The sequence below is a fragment of the Globicephala melas genome, chromosome 14 (assembly GCF_963455315.2).
Source record: "Globicephala melas chromosome 14, mGloMel1.2, whole genome shotgun sequence".
NCBI classification, from domain to species: domain Eukaryota; kingdom Metazoa; phylum Chordata; class Mammalia; order Artiodactyla; family Delphinidae; genus Globicephala; species Globicephala melas.
The window spans coordinates 7,537,336-7,555,908 of record NC_083327.1 but is presented as its reverse complement, the minus strand read 5'-3'; the positions used below and the strand labels follow the sequence as shown (position 1 = coordinate 7,555,908).

The 18,573-nt window shown below is 41.4% G+C and overlaps 1 protein-coding gene across 4 annotated transcripts in view; it reads right to left on the bottom strand.

The window, feature by feature from the left end:
• The window catches only part of SMAP1 (small ArfGAP 1), a 149,524-nt gene that overhangs the window by 92,214 nt on the left and 38,737 nt on the right, over positions 1–18,573 (bottom strand). For all 4 annotated transcript variants that reach the window (XM_070043523.1, XM_030859221.2, XM_030859222.3 and 1 more), the window contains exon 2: positions 8,626–8,759. In XM_070043523.1, coding sequence (XP_069899624.1) covers positions 8,626–8,759 — 134 coding nt within the window. The remainder of the gene's footprint in view (positions 1–8,625; positions 8,760–18,573) is intronic.

Here is an 18,573-nt window from a genome sequence, read left to right as displayed (position 1 = left end):
AAAGGTAATGAAAAACCCATGTCATATAAAGATGATCAACGGAAAACAAATCAAGGTCAAGTCTCATTAAAGTTATCAGAAAAGAAGAATAAGACGTGGAACAATGTCTCTGACAGTGAAGCCACACGAGAACAAATACACCCAGGAAACAGATCAAAACGGTAGCCTACTAATTCTAAGCTAAAGCTAAAAGACATAAATACAAAATACGAAAGAATATGTAAAATGAGTTTAAGGACGTGGTGTTATGAAAGAACAACTAAATCAGAAATTAGAAACATGCAGAATTAAAACGAGAACTCAGGAAAAGAATTAGAAATAAAAGAAAAAAATATTTCAGAAATGAATATGAAATCAAATAGATGACCAGAACAAATAAACACAGCAAACAACGGTCTAAGAAAACTGGAGAAGCAAAAGAAGAAAAAAATTTTAATAAAAAAAAAAAAAGTAATGAAAAGGATCGAAGAGAAAGTGACAAATAATAGAGTCAGGCAATGAAGACCCAACAGGCAGGTAAGAGTCACTGAAAAAGGAAATTCAAACAAGGAAACACGATACTAAAAAACTAGTTTTTAAAAAGTCACTGAAACAAAAAATTTGAAACTACATATTGGAAGAGCATACCACATACAGGCATTTCCTGTCTAAAAGAAACCTCTTATATTTCAAGACTGAGACAGGTCAAACATAAAAGCACGAAAGAAGACAGATCATGCAAACATCAAGCAAAAGAGGGCTGCAGTGGCTCCAGACGACCGCATAACAGCCGCGACACATCTACACCACCGCTGGGAAACAGAAAGATAATGAGCCAGTTACAGTGTTTTACATGTGCTAGTAGCCTCATTTAAAAACACAGGTAAGATTACTGTTAATAATATGTTTTATTTAATGCATCTTTCTCCTCTGCAGAACTCCCAGGAAAACATAATACCTTATCTCACCTGCACCTGAAGACTTAAGACGGTGCCATAATGCCATTTTTTGCAAGGAACTGACAATTTAATTACTCACCAAGAGCTAACACCAGGCCCGGAGAAAGGATCAATGTGATACATCCTTGGATCCTGCTCCAAGTAAAACAAACCTGCACAACCGCATGATTCGAGGAAAATTTCAGTTCTGATCGCCTAACAACACTCTAGTTCCCAGTTTCCATTTTTTTAAAGACGGCAGAGGGAGCTCACAGGAGGCTGAACTTAACATCAACTACAAGTCGTTTCATTTCACAAAATTAATACGCTTCTAGAGAATAAAATTTATCATAACTCCATCCAAAACGTACTATGTCAGAAAGTGAAAGAGGAGAAAACTTCAGTGTATTCAGGCACTTTTATCCCCAACTCTTAAATCTTTTACACCCAAATTTTACCACTGAGGATGCACACAACATGACCACAACATAAAAAGTACCTGTCATTTTAGTTGCTTTTCTACCTACAGAGTAAAGTAACTATCAAGTCCCTTTTGCCTATCCTCCCTGATTTGGCCTGATCAGGAATTCAAGCTGAGGTGACAGAATACAGCAAAGCTTACTGAGGAAGATTAGCCAGAAATCCATGATGTTAGTAGCTTCCTTAGGAAAAACCCTTTTCTAAGAAAAATCAAAAGTTTAAATTAAGACAAGCAGGTCAACGCTATGACACATCTATTGCCAAATTAAACTAAAGGCTACACCAAGTTACCTTACAGTAGGTTTTTCCGGGAATGACAAGGTTATCATAGAAATCTATACCTATTTATTTAGCTAGTGATTTTCTCTTTATGAAAGAAAATATGAAGGGCAAAAAAGTTCGTCCAAAACATTTTTAGAACCCGTCTTTCAGACTTAACCCAATAATCTTGTCACATTCTTTTGAATTACCGAAGAGTTCAGAACATTTTTATCCTCTGGGGTGGAATTTGACTTTTGGAAAAAGTTGAATCACATCTCTAACTGTGATTCACCGTCTTTATTCTAACACAGATAATGAAAATGTATTTTGAACTGCTGTGGTAACCAAAGAGGACCGGGCATACAATCAAAGAATCTCAAGCATGGAAGAGACTTCAGTCGTCCAAACTTCTCCCCACCTGCCACCCAATGCCTGAAGCCCAGCTACACACCTCCAGGTGCTCGTCCAGCCTTGGCACAAACCACCCGGTGATGGTAAACTGACTACTCTCCAAGGCAATCAATTTCAGTTTGGGGCAGCTTGAAATGCTGAAAAGCACTGCCTTCTAGTACCTGCATATGTTACCTTGGAACTTCCACACACTAGCTTAAGTTAGACTCCCTATGGCTGCCGTATTTTTGGAATTTTACAAGTATATTGGAACATGCGGAGAAAAGGGGGGAAAATGGAAAGCAACAGAAACAACGAAAAAATTAAGAACTGATGGAATACAAAGGCACAGAAAAGAAAGCCAGTCTGGATAACCAGATGATTATTTAAATTTTCGATGTACCAAGCTACAGGTAAATAGACATCTACCAATCTTAATATTTACAAACATACACATTAATTACTATGACTGTGGGCAAGATTTTCCATAATGAAACACTGAAACAATTTCATAAATCCTTTTTTCCCGTTTCCATATGAAACAGCTAGAGGTTCTGTTTATACTGTTAAAGAGCAGCTGTTAATTCTGATATTCTGTTCTTTATTCTACGCAAATGCATCATGTTATCTAGCAAAAAAAAAAAAAAAAAATCCATGCCGGGTAACATCTATTCCTTTCTCTTAACTTCTATCATTGCATTAGCAGTCGGCTTTCTATGTTTTATGCAAAACATTTTTCACACAGCAACAAGGTTTTTAATTACTTCACAGAAGTTCTTCAATATACAAATATGAGTAGATAATGTAAAACCATGTTGAAATTCCAGTGCCTTGGAATCAACCTAACGGGGTAACTCCAGCCTTACCAAACACACTTGGGAAAATTACCAATTACTTCATGCCAAGGATATCCAAGGTTTCTTAAGGCATGATGAATCCATGAATACCAAAGTGTCGAACAGACAATCTAAAAGAAGAACTGAAACTCTATAGAAGTCACTACTGGAAAGAGAGGGAAAAATCATCTACACTGAAAAATACCGGCTGAACCCATGACAGTAACTGAGTTTTCCACATGGAGAAAGACAGAAGAGCAAAAAGGCTAGAGACAAAACTGTATCAAGTCTCCAGCAGGAGGGAAAAGCAGAAAAAGAAACAGGAAAAAAAAATACAGCGCCTAAATAATAAAACAAAACAAAAGATGAGGATAGTAACTTTAAAGAAAAAGCTTCAAGGAGGCAGCGATGAGTGTCAGGGAAGTAGGGAGTCCAAGGCGGAGGTGGGCGGAGAGCTGGGCGTGGCCACAGGAGTGACTGTGCTCTTTGTGAGCGCAAACTCATCAGAGTGACGGGAATAAAAATGAGCTAGCAGAGGCAAAAGTCAGGTAAAGAAATGAAATAGCAGGTAAAGACCTTACTCAAGAAATTCAGCTGCTAAAGGAAGGTAAGAGCTAGTGCCTGGTAAACGCTAACTGGTGAACAAGCAAACCAGCGAGTAAAGGAGCACAACAGAGTTGAGGGTTGTTTGTGGGGGTCAGAGGGTACAAGGCGAAACTTTTATGAAAGGCGGGAGTGAGGCAGCATGTTTCAAAGAGGAGGAAAGAGTTTAAACATGTCTCCAGGGGCTTCCCTGGTGGCGCAGTGGTTGAGAGTCCGCCTGCCGATGCAGGGGACACGGGTTCGTGCCCCGGTCCGGGAAGATCCCACATGCCGCAGAGCGGCTGGGCCCGTGAGCCACGGCCGCTGATCCTGCGCGTCCGGAGCCTGTGCTCCGCAACGGGAGAGGCCACAACAGTGAGAGGCCCACGTACTGCAAAAAAAAAAAAGATGTCCCCAAATGAACATAATTTTTTTAATTAGGTGGAAAAGCAGGAAGGAAGGCTGAGAATAAAAATAAAGGCAGGGAAACCAGCACCCACCACCTTCCTCCACCCTGCCCCTAGAACAAGAGAACAAATAGCTGGAAGTCAGATCGGAAACATTCAGAGGATGGGTGGACAGAAAATGAGAGGAGAGCTTCTGTTCTTCTGTTGTAACAGTAAACGATGATGTGAGGTGAGCTGGGTTCAAAGACCCCTCCCTCTAGTCCAAAGTGTAGTCCAAAGCTAAAGCACAAATGGTAAAGCTATAAAGACACGGAAGGGAAAATGCCTACAAAATGTTGAAGGCAAGTCCACTATGCCTAGGGAGACTGGATATATTTTATACATGAATACATTTTAGTTGTGTTATCTTGGTGTTTCCAAACAAATACCAAGTACCATATCAATAAATGACACTAGTAAGTAGTAAAACAAAGAGCATGTGAAAGACAATTACTAAAAGATTTATAGATACATAAAATATTAAAAGTGGTCCAAAAGTTATCAATTTAAACACCAAATATACGTAGTATACTTTCCACTATGGACAAAGTCTCACTAAGGTGTTTTATTGGACAACACAATTTACACGACTATCTACAAAGTGAGCTAAGAAACTTTACTCTTCATTGTTTTTAATCCCCATTTCTTTTTTTTAATTTACCTTTTTTATTGAAGTACAGCTGATTTACACTGTTGTGTCACTCAGCACAGCAAAGTGAGTGACTCAGTTATACATATATATATGTAATTTTTTTCATGTTCTTTTCCACTATGGTCTCTTGCAGGATATTGAATATAGTTCCCTGTGCTATGCAGTATGACCTTGTTGTTTACTGTATTCTTTATTTTAACTCACTCAATACAGACACTGGAAAATGAATAATAAAGAATTTTTAAATAATGGGGGAAAATGGTAATCAAGACGTGGAGTTGATGAACCAGTACAAAATTTAAAAGAAAAGCTATAGTATTTATAAAAGTATTGAAACATTGATCCTTTCCAAAAATTTGAGAAGTACCCAACAATAAACCCAAGATCAAAGACATTTAATCTATGAACCACTATTAAAAAACCTGTTTTATTAAAATTTAAGGTGAGTAACTCTATTTCCATTCTATCAAAATACAAATAAGTTTTGGTAGATAAATTATTTTCTTTTAAAAGTAAGCATACAGCAATACTAACACAGCTATAACATGACAGATGCCCTAAACACTGACTGCCGCACAAACATATAAATAACTGACATAAATATGATGTATGTATATATAATATCAGTTGATAAGAAGTCCTGAGGCAAAACTTAGTATGTTAACAAAAACCACTTTTATTCAACAGGGTGACGGGGCTCAGAGATTAGATGTTTCCACATTTACTTATAAAATACAGAAAATAAATAAATAAAACCAAAACGGAGTATCATCTCTGAAAATGAGAGACACGATCCCCATGACATGTCCAGGTGGTGGGGAAGACCCAGAGCAGAACTGACGACACGCAGTGAAAGCATTTCTCTTACTCTGTGAGCAAGTATCGCCCAAGCAGTTTCTATGCTAAATAAATTCTTACACCGTAAGGATATGGAACACTAAATCACACTGCGATCTTCACTTTCCCCAATCTGAACCTAGACTCAGAGTTAATAAGAACAGACTCCAAAAGACAAAAGTTCCAATGCACAGCAACCTAAGGGAACAGAAATCAGTGCAGCGGCTGCCCCTGGGGGGGTCCTGACTAGATATGGACACAAGGAACCTCTCCCTAGTGATGGACGCGCTCAGAGTATCTGTACCGGGATTCTGCTGACGCACACAGTCAGCTCTGCCCATGCGCGGCCCCGTGTCCAGGAACTCCATTTCAGGTAAAGGACTTGAGCGTCCACGGATTTCAGTGTCCGTGGGGGTCCTGGCACCAACCTCCCGAGGATACAGGTGGACGACTATAAAGACATCTGCCAAGGTACGTAAAACTCACTTTTATCTGGATTCTCTCTGTAATTATACCTCTTTTTTTTTCTTACGTAAATAAATAAATAATGCCAAGGGTGGATAGAATTGGATTGTAAGGAACACACCTACCACCACAGGAAATAGGATCTGCTTAAAGCTGAATAAGGAGTGACCTCGACAGACAATGGATGCCACTACCTCACCACCAATCTGTGAATGCCTTACCATCCAATACCACTAAACGTGAATTACTTCTCACAAATATTCTCAAAAAGTAATTCTTCTATACTCAGTAATACCACACAATGGGTCCATTTGTTTGTTTACTCAGTAGTACGTTTAGCAACCAGTTCATCACAGCGGATTCACTAGGGAAGCTTAAGATCAGAAAGATACTCAGAGCAGCAACAGCGAGGGTCTGCACAGTGAACAGATGGCCTAATCCTACTGGTAACTGACAAGTCGGCGTTACTGAGTGTTCAAGACGTGCCCGTCTAAAAAGAGCACAACACTGTAAATCAACTATACCTCAATAAAAAGCGTGCCAGGCACCGTTGTAAATGCTTTACCCGCGCTAACTTAGCTGGTCCTCACGGCCCCTGCAGGGGGACAGTTGCCACCCCACCTCGCAGACAAGGGCGCTCAGGCACCTGCGCTCGGGCGTCCTGTCAGCACCGCCCAGGCCTACCTGGCCATCTGGCTCCAGAGACAACTTTCTCAATCACTTTGCTCTGCGGCCTCTCTAGAACCAGCGGCCTTAAAACAACCCCTGTGCTCCGCAGTGTGGAGCCTGGGGTCTTGGCCAACCACTTCTTCCTCTTCACCGCACAGCAGTCCAGGGCCAGTTTCCGAAGAACAACTCTGGCTTTGCCTGCAAGCGCCGACAAGGCCCCCACAAGATCTGTCCGTGTGGTTAGGCTTCCCTGCTCTTCTTTAAAGTGAAACTTCATTGTCTCCTCAATTTGATTTTGCAGGAGTGCACCTACCTTTACCCTCCTCACCTGCAGGAGCAGCCCCACGGCTTACGGAGCCCACAGAGCATCCTCTGTGAGAAGTACTCATCAAAAATCTTGCATTCGAAAACAGTAATTCTTATCTGAAGAAGCTGACAGTTGGAACCATGCAAATGTGTTCAAATACCATTTCAAAGACTGTATGTTACTTAATAATTGCTTTCAAAATCCTTACACATTTAATAATATAGGATCTTACTTTGTACCTATAACCAATCCCACAGAAAACCAGTGAACTACAGCCCTCTGTTTGGGAAGTTATGCTCTAAACTATTAAAAAAGAACAGCTGCCTACTTCAAATAACCTGCTACTCAACTCCTTTCAGCAGCCTAATTGAGAAAAATAATATTTCTGGAGAATTTAATTGTCCAGGGATTTCACGTTTTCTCCTTAGTCTGAAATGAACCATTAAAAAGGCAATACACTGGGTCTTGAATGTTTTGTACCTCTAGAATCCATTACAAACACCAAGCTACATTTTCAAGCTACATGTTTTCTTAAAAACAACTTAAACAATGTCATGAAATCTGTCACCACAGTTACTACAGAGATGTTACTAAGAACACTGCTTCATATAAAATGTTCAAAAAGCTCTGCTTCCTTGATTAACAAGTAAAATTTCTCCTCAAGGATCTCGAAAATACACAAGGTTTCATATTTCCTTTTATGCTCTAGCCAGCAGAATGTTCAAAAACTAGTCTAAGACTAAACTAAGTAAATTATGCTTGACTTTATGGCCTGAAAAATCTCTGTTCTATTTTTTTTCCTTTGAGTATTTTTGAGGTTTAATTTTTTTTAATATTTAAATGTTTGCTACATCTGGAACTTACTTTGGCATAAATATGTCTTCAATATAGAAATTTTACTTCCTTTAACCAAGTCTATGTATCGTTTTTTAATGACCACACCGTCCCAGCATTCTATTCTATTCTTTCCACCCCACCCCACCCCACCCAACCCATGCCAATTTTTGTGTTACTTTTGTTCTTTTATGATTGTGAGGTTTGTGTGTGTATCACTGAAGTTCAACTACATATATCTGTATATTTAGGCTTCATGCTGACTAAAAGTAATTTGAAAAGGTCGTAAGAAAAAGTTATGTAATTTCACTGTGAACTATAAAATAAAACCAGTAGAAATAATCATTTTTACATTAGCAATTAACCTTAAGAACTAGCAAGTATGATTTTGAGGATTCAATACTGTCACACTGGAAAAAGGGCAAGCCCTTAAACTTACAAATTTCTCTCTAAAAAGCTAAACCGCTCGAAACAAGCCCAAATCAGTCACGAGAACATTTGCTAACTGGGCTGTCTTCCAACCCCTCGGCCCTATCTGCCTATGGAGAACACCCACCCCTGCACAAAAGGGAAGGCCTTCCAGTTAGCGCTCAGGAAGAGGTGGTCTGTTCTTTGTCTTTACCCAGGCGCCCTCTACTGACAGCAAAGCAAAACAGACTATGGAATTATACCTGCAAATTTCATCAGCACAAGGAAAATAAATTTATTTTTTAAATACTTCAAAATCAACATTTTAGGTAAAAATAGATTAAAAACTGACTTTACTATAGAACCAAGAAAAAATACACATCTGTGAACTGACAATTCAGATAACACTCGAATTTTGTATGTGGCATATCCATATTTCAATATACTACTTTTCAATGTTAATCCTTAGGTGCAAGAAGGATTAAAGATTATAAATCCATTTTAAATATTTTCAATAATTTCTCGGTAGGGAAATGTTTACCTGGATCTGTTCCGGTGTCCATTGGTCTAGGTTGACTGACTTGACCCTGGATATATGAACCCCAAGATTCCTATGGATGCCAGCACATCTGATGCAAATAAACACACCAATATTCCAGGAAGCCCATCGAGGACCTAATTACAGAGAAGAAACAGAGAAAAGCTAGTATTAAAAAATAAAATAGGGCTTCCCTGGTGGCGCAGTGGTTGGAAGTCCGGCTGCCGATGCAGGGGACGCGGGTTCGTGCCCCAGTCCGGGAAGATCCCACATGCCACGGAGCGGCTGGGCCCGTGAGCCATGGCCTCTGAGCCTGCGTGTCCGGAGCCTGTGCTCCGCAACGGGAGAGGCCACAACAGTGAGAGGCCTGCGTACTGCAAAAAATAAATAAATAAAATAAAATAAAATATAACAGCATATAAGCAGCATTCTGGTTCTTTATACAATCGTAATTAATGGAGGGTTACAGAATTCACACGTTCAAATTTTCAAATGGCACAGCAGCAGCTTGCTAAGAAGATGTGTGTCTTGGCTGTGCTGAAAGGTTATAAATCAACCTTCAAGAACCTTAATGAGTTTACTAATTTTCTTTTCCTAGCAGCTTCCCCCCAAATTTGTCTAAGAATTTAAAACTACTTTATGTGAACAGTTTACTCACTCACCATATTTGAACCAGGAGTAGTAATATCCCACAGTAAAAAGTCCTTCATTAAATGTGTAGGGTATTGCTTAAAAGATTACCAACAAGTAAAAATCAAAGAGGTTTTAAAAAATGAAACAGAAATTAGTAGGAAACAGACAACCTACCTAAACAGAAAAATGGACAAAAAGATACAAATGAGTAATTCAGAAGAAATGTACAGCCAATAAACACATAAAAACCCTCACTGGTAATTAGGAGGAAATGCCCTTGAAAACTACAACAACTTCCATTTTGCAATCAACACACTGGGGGGGGGGATTTTTTAATCCATTAATACTAATTGTAGGATGAGAAACAGCAAGGACTGCCTCAAGAAGCCTTGTATCAACATGAATAAATCTCAGATAGAACCCTGAGATTAAGAAAACTTATAGATGAACTAAGGTGTGTTATAAAATGTTAGCTCTTTGGATCATGGTCAAAAAACTCTGAAAAACACCGTAGGGAAACTCACCTAAGTATACAAGAATACAAGCCTTAGCTGTACTATTCTTCATATCTTTGAATGTATTATTTCTTGATAATTTTAAATGCTCTTATGATTATCTTCACATATTGCTTGTACAATTAAAGTAAAATGGAAAATAAAAGTACTATCTGGAAATTATATCAAATATTCAGAAGCTTATATATAACAGATTTCTATAAATCACTTGATTATGAAAAAAAATACAGTAAGAGGTATCAATAAAAACCAAGCTTTTTGGGGGCTTCCCTGGTGGCGCAGTGGTTCAGAATCTGCCTGCCAATGCAGGGGACACGTGTTTGAGCCCTGGTCTGGGAAGATCCCACATGCCACGGAGCAACTGGGCCTGTGAGCCACAATTACTGAGCCTGCGCGTCTGAAGCCTGTGCTCTGCAACAGAGGCCGTGATATTGAGAGGCCTGCGCACCGCGATGAAGAGTGGCCCCCGCTTGCTACAACTAGAGAAAGCCCATGCACAGAAACGAAGACCCAACACAGCCATAAATAAATAAATACATTCAAAAACAAAAAAAAAACAAGCTTCTTTAAAAATTCAGGTTTCTGTTTAAGTACATACTTTTTATCTAAAGGTGAGAGTGAATCTACAAAATACCACTGAGTTCAATAATTTCAACCCAGTAAAACTAAACACATTCCCCCAAAATTCCTTAGGAGGGAGGTTACGCATATACAATTTATGCCACAATATCCTGCTTTTAAATTTGAGAAGTGACACCTATAAGCTGACAAACATCTGGGACACGCTCTATTTAAATATGTTTGACTGTCGAAAGTGTCAAAATGAGTTAGTGGTCAACAGACCAGCACGGCCCATGTACTCGGCCACCTCTGAGCTGCATTAACTTACCCTGGACTAGTAACAAACTGAGCTACCAGGTTCCCATCTGTTAGATGGAGTTAGAATGGCTGCCCTCAGTACTTAGGTGAGACACGTATGGAAAACATTTTTGAAGTTTTAAAGCACTACTTAAGTGCAAGTTACTGTCATGTTAAGAAATTTCGATAATCAAAATACAATACCTTTCTTTCTCTAGAGAAGTTCCTACATTGGTCTGTAAAACAACTGTATCTCAACTTTCCCTCTCAGGCAGTGGGTCCAGAGCATGAGGAGAAAACAAAGATTTTCAACACACTCCAAGTGGGGCTTCACTGTTACTAAAATAGAATGATTCCCCTCAGAATAATCTGCTACAACCTCAGCCAAATACAAATGGAGGCGTTTCTATACAGCACGATTTTGCTGATGTGAAGGCTATGGCTGAATAAACTCGCATAATGGAATATGACTGTCCATGCAGGTAAAAAGCTATAGCACCCAATACAGTGGCGCATTTTTATAACAACGAAAGAAAGGGACTTTAATGTAAAAAACCTGGCACAAGAGTAACGCTAGCAAAAATTTTGAAATGGCTATATTACTATTGAGCAAAAGCTAGATATAATGAAATGTTAGATGATGTTTAGGTCTTACGAATTTAAGGCTATGAAAACCATTTTATTGATTCCTGCAAGGGAAAAAAAAAAACTTGTTATCACTTATGGGAAACTTTAGCCCCAATCGCTTTTTAGCAATTGAAATAATAATGTAATTTTGTCAATGTATCTTTCTTTGGAACATAACTATCATAACTGAACAATATAGTCAAGAACCCCTAAAAATAGACTTTTAAAAGCCTAACCGAAATTACAAATGGGTTATCCACTCTATAAAATTAGCCTTGTGAGCTTAACTAAAAAGCTGGCTTGATAAAATAGTAGTTGCTTAACATGGTAGTCATGCAGTTACAGGTATGAAATCCTCATTTTCTTTCACCAAACTACTCAATGAGTACTTACCAATTCTATGCCAAGTAAATGCTTTAAAAGACCATGGACACATGATAAAAAGCTAAGTTCCCAGACTCGGGAGGCCACACCAATATAAACAGGTATAACCATTTAAAAAACAATTTGGTGAAATGTAATCAAGTTCTAGATGAAAAAACCCTTCCACCAGACGATCTGTTCTCTCTCTCTCTCTCTCTCTCACATACACACACACACGTGCTGACACACATACATATATGTTTATCAATTTATAGTCATGATATGACACACCTATGTACACATATACATTCACACATACACAACACACCCTACAGCAGTATTTTAAACAGCAGGTCATAATTCATTAATTTAATCTCAACAAGTATTCACTTTTAAAAGGAAAAAAGATATGAGTGCATCACACAAAGGGTAAATATAACTTTGTTAAACTTTTTAAAAAAAATCAGTTGACATACATATATATATATACAGAAATCAGGTCACGTTATAAAGTGTTGTTTCTCTGGATCACAGTCAAATAAGACTGAAAACACTACAAACAAACTCATACATATATTCGGGACCTCCCTGGTGGCACAGCAGTTAAGAATCCGCCTGCCAATGCAGGGAACACGGGTTTCAGCCCTGGTCCGGGAAGATCCCACATGCCACGGAGCAACTAAGTCCATGCGCCACAACTCTAGAGCCCACAAGCCACACTACTGAGCCTGCGAGCCACAACTACTGAGTCTGTGTGCCACAACTACTGAGCCCACGCGCCGCAACTACTGAAGCCCTTATGCTCTGAGGCCCGCGTGCTGCTACTGAGCCCACGTGCTGCAACTATTGAAACTCACGCACCTAGAGCCTGTGCTCTGCAACAAGGGAAGCCACCACAATGAGAAGCCCACGCACCACATTGAAGAGTAGCCCCCGCTCGCCACAACTACAGAAAGCCCGTGCGCAGCAACAAAGACCCAACACAGCCAAAAATAAATAAAGTTATAAAAAAAAACTCATATATATATACTCAAGAAGCCATGTAACCAGAATATTTTTAGCAGCATGATTTCTAAAAAGATTGACAATACCTTAAAAACGTTCAACACTATGATTATCTCCATACATGGAATATTACACAACAGTGAAAATGAATAGGCTGCACACATCAACATGGTTGAACGTTACGTTTGTAATCAATTTTAGCACAATGTAAGATATATGTAAGGGGCAAGGAGGACCCAAGCTACGGAGACAAGTCTGCTGGAAGGCGTGCAGGTCTCACAGAGAGCTTGAAATGAAGTTTAAAGGCTGTCTAGGAGGCCCCTGGCACAGAATATACCAAAACACATCTTGGCAAAGGCTAAACAAGGTGAGGATGGTAGGGGAGTCTGGGAGAGCTGAAGGGCAGGGCATTAGAGTAACAGGAAACTTTCAGGAGCTGACAGCGGAGGCAGCACAGCGGAACACCTCACACAGCAACAAAGGGACAGGCCCAGACCCCGTGGCAAGGCCCGCTGTCCTCTTGCAAGTTCACCACAGCACTCCCACTCACACATGCCCTTTCCTGCCTTCCTGCCTCTGCACGTGTTGCCCCTCCGCTCTGAATGTTCTCTCCAGGCCGCGGCAGGCCGGGCTCACTCGGCCACACACTGCCTCCTCCAGGTGACTTCGGTGACCCTGCAGCTCCAGCTGCCTCCCCCAGCTACCTCTCCCAGCTACTCTCCATCGTTCACAAGACTTACAACAACTCCTCTGAAGTTCACCTAAAAATCTAAGGTGAACAAAAAGACAAATACAGAAAAACACAAATAGATAAACAGCTGGAGGGTTTAACTATTTTAGCAGCTAAGTCTCCCACTAAGAAAAAGAAAAGAACTGCACGGTCAGTTCTAGATCGGTGTCTCCCAGCACATGCACATCCCTGGGGATGTGATGAAAATGCAGATTCTAATCTGGTAGCCCTGGACGGTGCCTGAGACTCTGCAATCCTGACAAGCAACCCAAGATGCCCATGCTGCCATCACAGACCACATTTAGAATAGCAAGATTCCAGATTACTTTTTGTATAAAATGTCTCATAGATAAAATAGTCCATTTTCTGCTGACAGCATCTATCTTCATTTGCCTGTGTGGTTTCTGTCCTTTTCCTCTTCCCATTTTATGTTGTTTGTTACCTCAAATTATCCCTTTTTGTGTTATGATTTTGTTACCAAATTGAAGTAGCTATAGTTATTTTCACTGCTTTCTTTTCCTTTAGCCTTTATGCTGTAATTAAATGTTTAACAACCTATTCTGATACAGTCACAATTTTCTGATTCTATTTACCACCTTACTCAAAGTTTGTGTACTTTTGCCTTTTCATTTCAGGTAGAACATGTCTTGTAAGGCAGGTCTGGTGGTGATGAACTCCCTCAGCTTCTATTTGTCTGGCAGAGCCTTTATTTCCCCTTCATATCTGAAGGGGAACTTTACTTGGCAGAGTATTCTCAGCTGACAGTTCTTCTCTTTCGGTGTTCTCAAAATATCTCTCCCCTCTCTTGGCCTGTAGAGTTTCTGCTGAGAAATCTGCTGGTAGCCTAATGGGGGTTCCTTTACAGGTGACCATCCTTTTTTCCTGGCTGCTTTAAAATTCTTTCTTTGTCATTGACTTTTGATAGTTTTAATATAATGTGTCTTGGAAAAGGTCTTTTTGCATTGAGACAATTAGGGTTCTGTTAGCTTTCCGAGCTTGTATATCCAGTTCCCTCCCCAGGTTTGGGACGTTCTCTGCTATTATTTCTTTAAAAAAAATATATTTATTTATTTATTTGGCTGCGCCAGTTGCAGCACATGGGATTTTCGTTGCAGCATGCAGGATCTTTTAGTTGCGGCATACGAACTCTTAGTTGCAGCACGTGGGCTCTTAGTTGTGGCGTGTGGCATCTAGTTCCCTGACCAGGGATCGAACCTGGGTCCCCTGCACTGGGAGCGCGGAGTCTTAGCCACCAGACCACCAGGGAAGCCCCACAGCTATTATTTCTTTAAATAAGCTCTCTGCTCCCCTCACCCGCTCCTCTCCCTCTGGGACACCCATCACCCTAACATTGCCCTTCCTGAATGACTTGGACAGTACTCTCAGAATTTCTTCATTTTGTTTAGATCTTATTTCTCTGTCCTCTTCCACCTGTATCATTTCTATCTCTCTGTCTTCGAGTTTGCTAATTCTCTCTTCCATCTGCTCTGCTCTGTTTCCAGTGCCTTCTAATGTGTTCTTCATCTCCTTTATTGAGCTCTTCAGCTCCAGAATTTCTGTTTGGTTCTTTTTTTAGCGTTTCACTCTCTGCGGTAAAGTAATCCTTCTGTTCATTAACTGCCTTTCTGCCTTTTCTTATAGCTTGTTGAGTTTCTTCATGACAGCTATTCTGAATTCTCTATCAGTCAGACTGCAATATTCCACGACTTTAAGTTTGGTTTCTGGAGATCCGTCGTTTTCTTTTTGTGATGCTGTGTTACCATGGTTTTTCATGTCACTTGATGAGGTGTTCCTCTGCCAGTGCATCTGAAGTAGTGAACACCTCTCTTCTTTAAGTAAAGCTTTTCTCCAACTTGATTCTAATGATTCAACTGGTTGGTAATTAGAGGCCTTTCTTTTGTTTTCCAGAAGGTGGCGCTAGGGCCCCAGTGTTTGGTTTCTCTTACCTGCACTGCCTCTGATCACATAGGAGGCTCTGCACTTTCCACCCTCCACCACGCCCGTCAGAGGTGTCCCTGGTGCCCTCCGTGACGCTGCTCATGACTCCAGGGTCGCTGGTGCCCTCATGCTCCCGGTGCTGCTGTACTGGGCTGCCACCTACGGCACTGGGATGGCGGCATCCCCACCTTGTCCAGAGTCTCCTGGCTTGCAAGCTCTGCTGCCACAGGGGAGGGTTTAGGGGGCAGCCAGGGCCATGGGGTTGTCAGGTATGCACAGGCCGCCGAGTCAGGGGCGCCACCATGACTGGAGGACCAGGGCCGCAATCCCCCTCCACTGCTGCCCGGCTCCCTGTGACCATGGGCGCTGCTGCAGCCGAGTGGCCAGGCGTGTGCACGGCCTTCTCTGCTTCTACTGGGTTCTCTGGGGCTGCAGGCTCAGCCGCCACGGCTACGGGTCCGGGCTCGCAAGCACTGCCTCGGCTGTTCCCCAGTTCAGCCTCCTCTGTGTGTTCCAGTCCACTCGCCTTTACATGGACAGATGTGTGGAACCCCCCCGCATCTGGGGTGCTAGGCGGTGGACCTATGTTGAGTTATAGGCTTTTACTGGTTGTAGACGGAGCGGGGAAGACAAAGGGGGTGTCTCATGCTGCCACGATGCGGACCTCACCCTCCGACTCTAGATTATGCTTGACAAAGTCTTAATCTCAAGCACTCTGCATACTTCCTGATCTGCTTTCATTATTCTTATTGAGTGTGTGACTTAAGCTGTGAAAATTTATTTTAACAAACTAAGAATCAAATCTGCTGAGGAAAAGAAGTCAAAAGTTTATTGAGAATTCAAATATTGGGTAATATTAAATTATCCATATCACCATCTCACTAAACACAACACAAATAAGCTAGCACCAACTCAACTCATATGAGTCAGCTGATAATCTCAACCACACGAAAGCAAAGCTCCAGTAACAGAACAGAAGGTACTATCTGGCCTCACTGATGTTATGGCACCTTGATTCATATTCATCATCAGTGAATCCTCAAGGACCACTCACAATCCAAACACACCCTGTTCAAAGACTGATAAACGTGGCAACAGTAAGAATGGAAATGAACGAACGTGAGAATCACCAGGAAGAACTGACAAGACTTAGTGACACAGGGACAGGCAGAGGGCACAGACCCAGATGCCTGCAAGTTCTGCTTTAAAGCATAAAGGGATCTAAAGCATACAGGTCCTTGCAGAGTCACAAAGCTTTGCAGGAAATCTGTTGAATGCTTTAAATAACAGTGACGCATCGAGATGAAAATGTCCAGCAAGCAATCAGGAACAGAAGACTAAAGCTCAAACTGGAGGTGTAAAGCACTGCCTTCAAGAGGACACCTGCAGTCTCAAGAACAAAAAGAGCAAAAAAAGAAGAACGCTAAGTCCTATGGAGAAAATGAAGAGCAGTGCAAAACCAGAGAAGGCCCGAGTTAAAATTTAAAAAAAAGATGGTCAAAGTGTCAAAAATTTCAGAGAAGTCCAGAAGAATGGGGCTAGGACAGAACGTGTGGCTCTTCGTTTCTGTACGAGGGCTTTCTCTAGTTGTGGCAAGTGGGGGCCACTCTTCATCGCGGTGTGCGGGCCTCTCACTATGGGGGCCTCTCTTGTTGCGGAGCACAGGCTCCAGACGCGCAGGCTCAGCAGTTGTGGCTCACGGGCCTAGTTGCTCCGCAGCATGTGGGATCCTCCCAGACCAGGGCTCGAACCCGTGTCCTCTGCATTGGCAGGCAGATTCTCAACCACTGTGCCACCAGGGAAGCCCGGACAGAATGTGTGGATGTGTTAACTGAGAAGGCATACGTGACCTCATGGAGAGTAGGCAGGGAAAGAGGGACTGAATTCATTCATTCTGAATTCCATTACCAGGTGGAGGGGGGCAGGAATTTACCTAATCTGAATCCCATTACCCAATTAAACTCTTTCTCCATGTCAGTGTCCAACTCCAAACCTCTACCACATCTATAATCTTGATCCTTCATAAATCAACTTTATTTTGCACTACTCCAAATTACACACTCGGGGAGCCAACTGGTTAGTCAGAAATCAGAAGACTCATTGCTTTCCCTAGAATACAACTCAGTTATCCAGTCTTAAAACTTTCCTGCACACCATTTCCCTTGCCTAGGATGTTCTGCTTGTGACCACACAAATCCTACCTCATCTTCAAGGCCTAACCAGAGTCCCATATTCTCCAAAAAGCCTTTCCGTATGACTCCATACCTCCATTCCGCCTTCCTATAAATGTCTATAGCCCATGACAGCTTCTCTCACACAATACACAGCAAGTACCTGCTGTTTCTTCACTTGTACTTAGTCATGTCTACTAGAGTAAATGGTAAAGTTCTCACCAGGAAGGCTCTCCATGGCCTGCATCACCTAGCGTAAGGTCCAGATAAAGCAGCAGGCAGCGCAGTAAAAACTCTGCCAAGTCTGATGACTTGGTCAAATACACAAGTTCTTTAATACCTGAAGCAATCCATCTGTTTATTTAAAAATGGAAGCACAGGCAAAACCTATGAGGCACAAACTGTTCTTTTTAATATCCTTTTGCCATTCTTCCTTTTAATTAAAAAAAAAGCCCCCAAGTTTTAACTACAGACATGGCTGCCCAGACAGAGACTCCATTTCTCAGCTCCCCCTGCAGCAAAGTGTGGTCCCATGACCAAGTCCTGGCCAGTGGAATGTGAGCTGAAATGATGTGTGCTGACATTACCCATACTGGGCCTGTTCCCCTTGCCTCTTCCCCTTCCCCATGTGCTGAGAAGATGGGAAGAAGTGAACAACCTGCTACCTTGGATCCAGATATGCAAGCCTCATGGTGAAGAGGACAGAACTACTAGCTCATCTCCAGACTAATGTGAAGAAACAAACTTCTGTCCTGTTGAAGCCACAGTACTTGGGGGTCTTTCTGTTACAACAGCTAAGCCTGTAATCTACCTAATTCAATGTGCAGTATATTTGCATGTTGGCAGCAGTCACAAGAACGCACCAGAGATTTATTTCTTACTTCAGAGCCAGAATTGTAAGAAGAGGTGTTTACGAATAATAAAGCACATTTTCATCAAACCTTAGTTTTCTAGACTCAATTTAAATCACCAAATATGTACTAAGTGTCTAGTTTCACCAAAGTATTAAATGAAGGAAACAAAACACAGTTCCTGCCTTCAGGGAGCTTGCACTCTAATAAGTCATTCAGTGGTTACAGTGTAAGTGCAAAGGATGTGGAAACACAAGAGA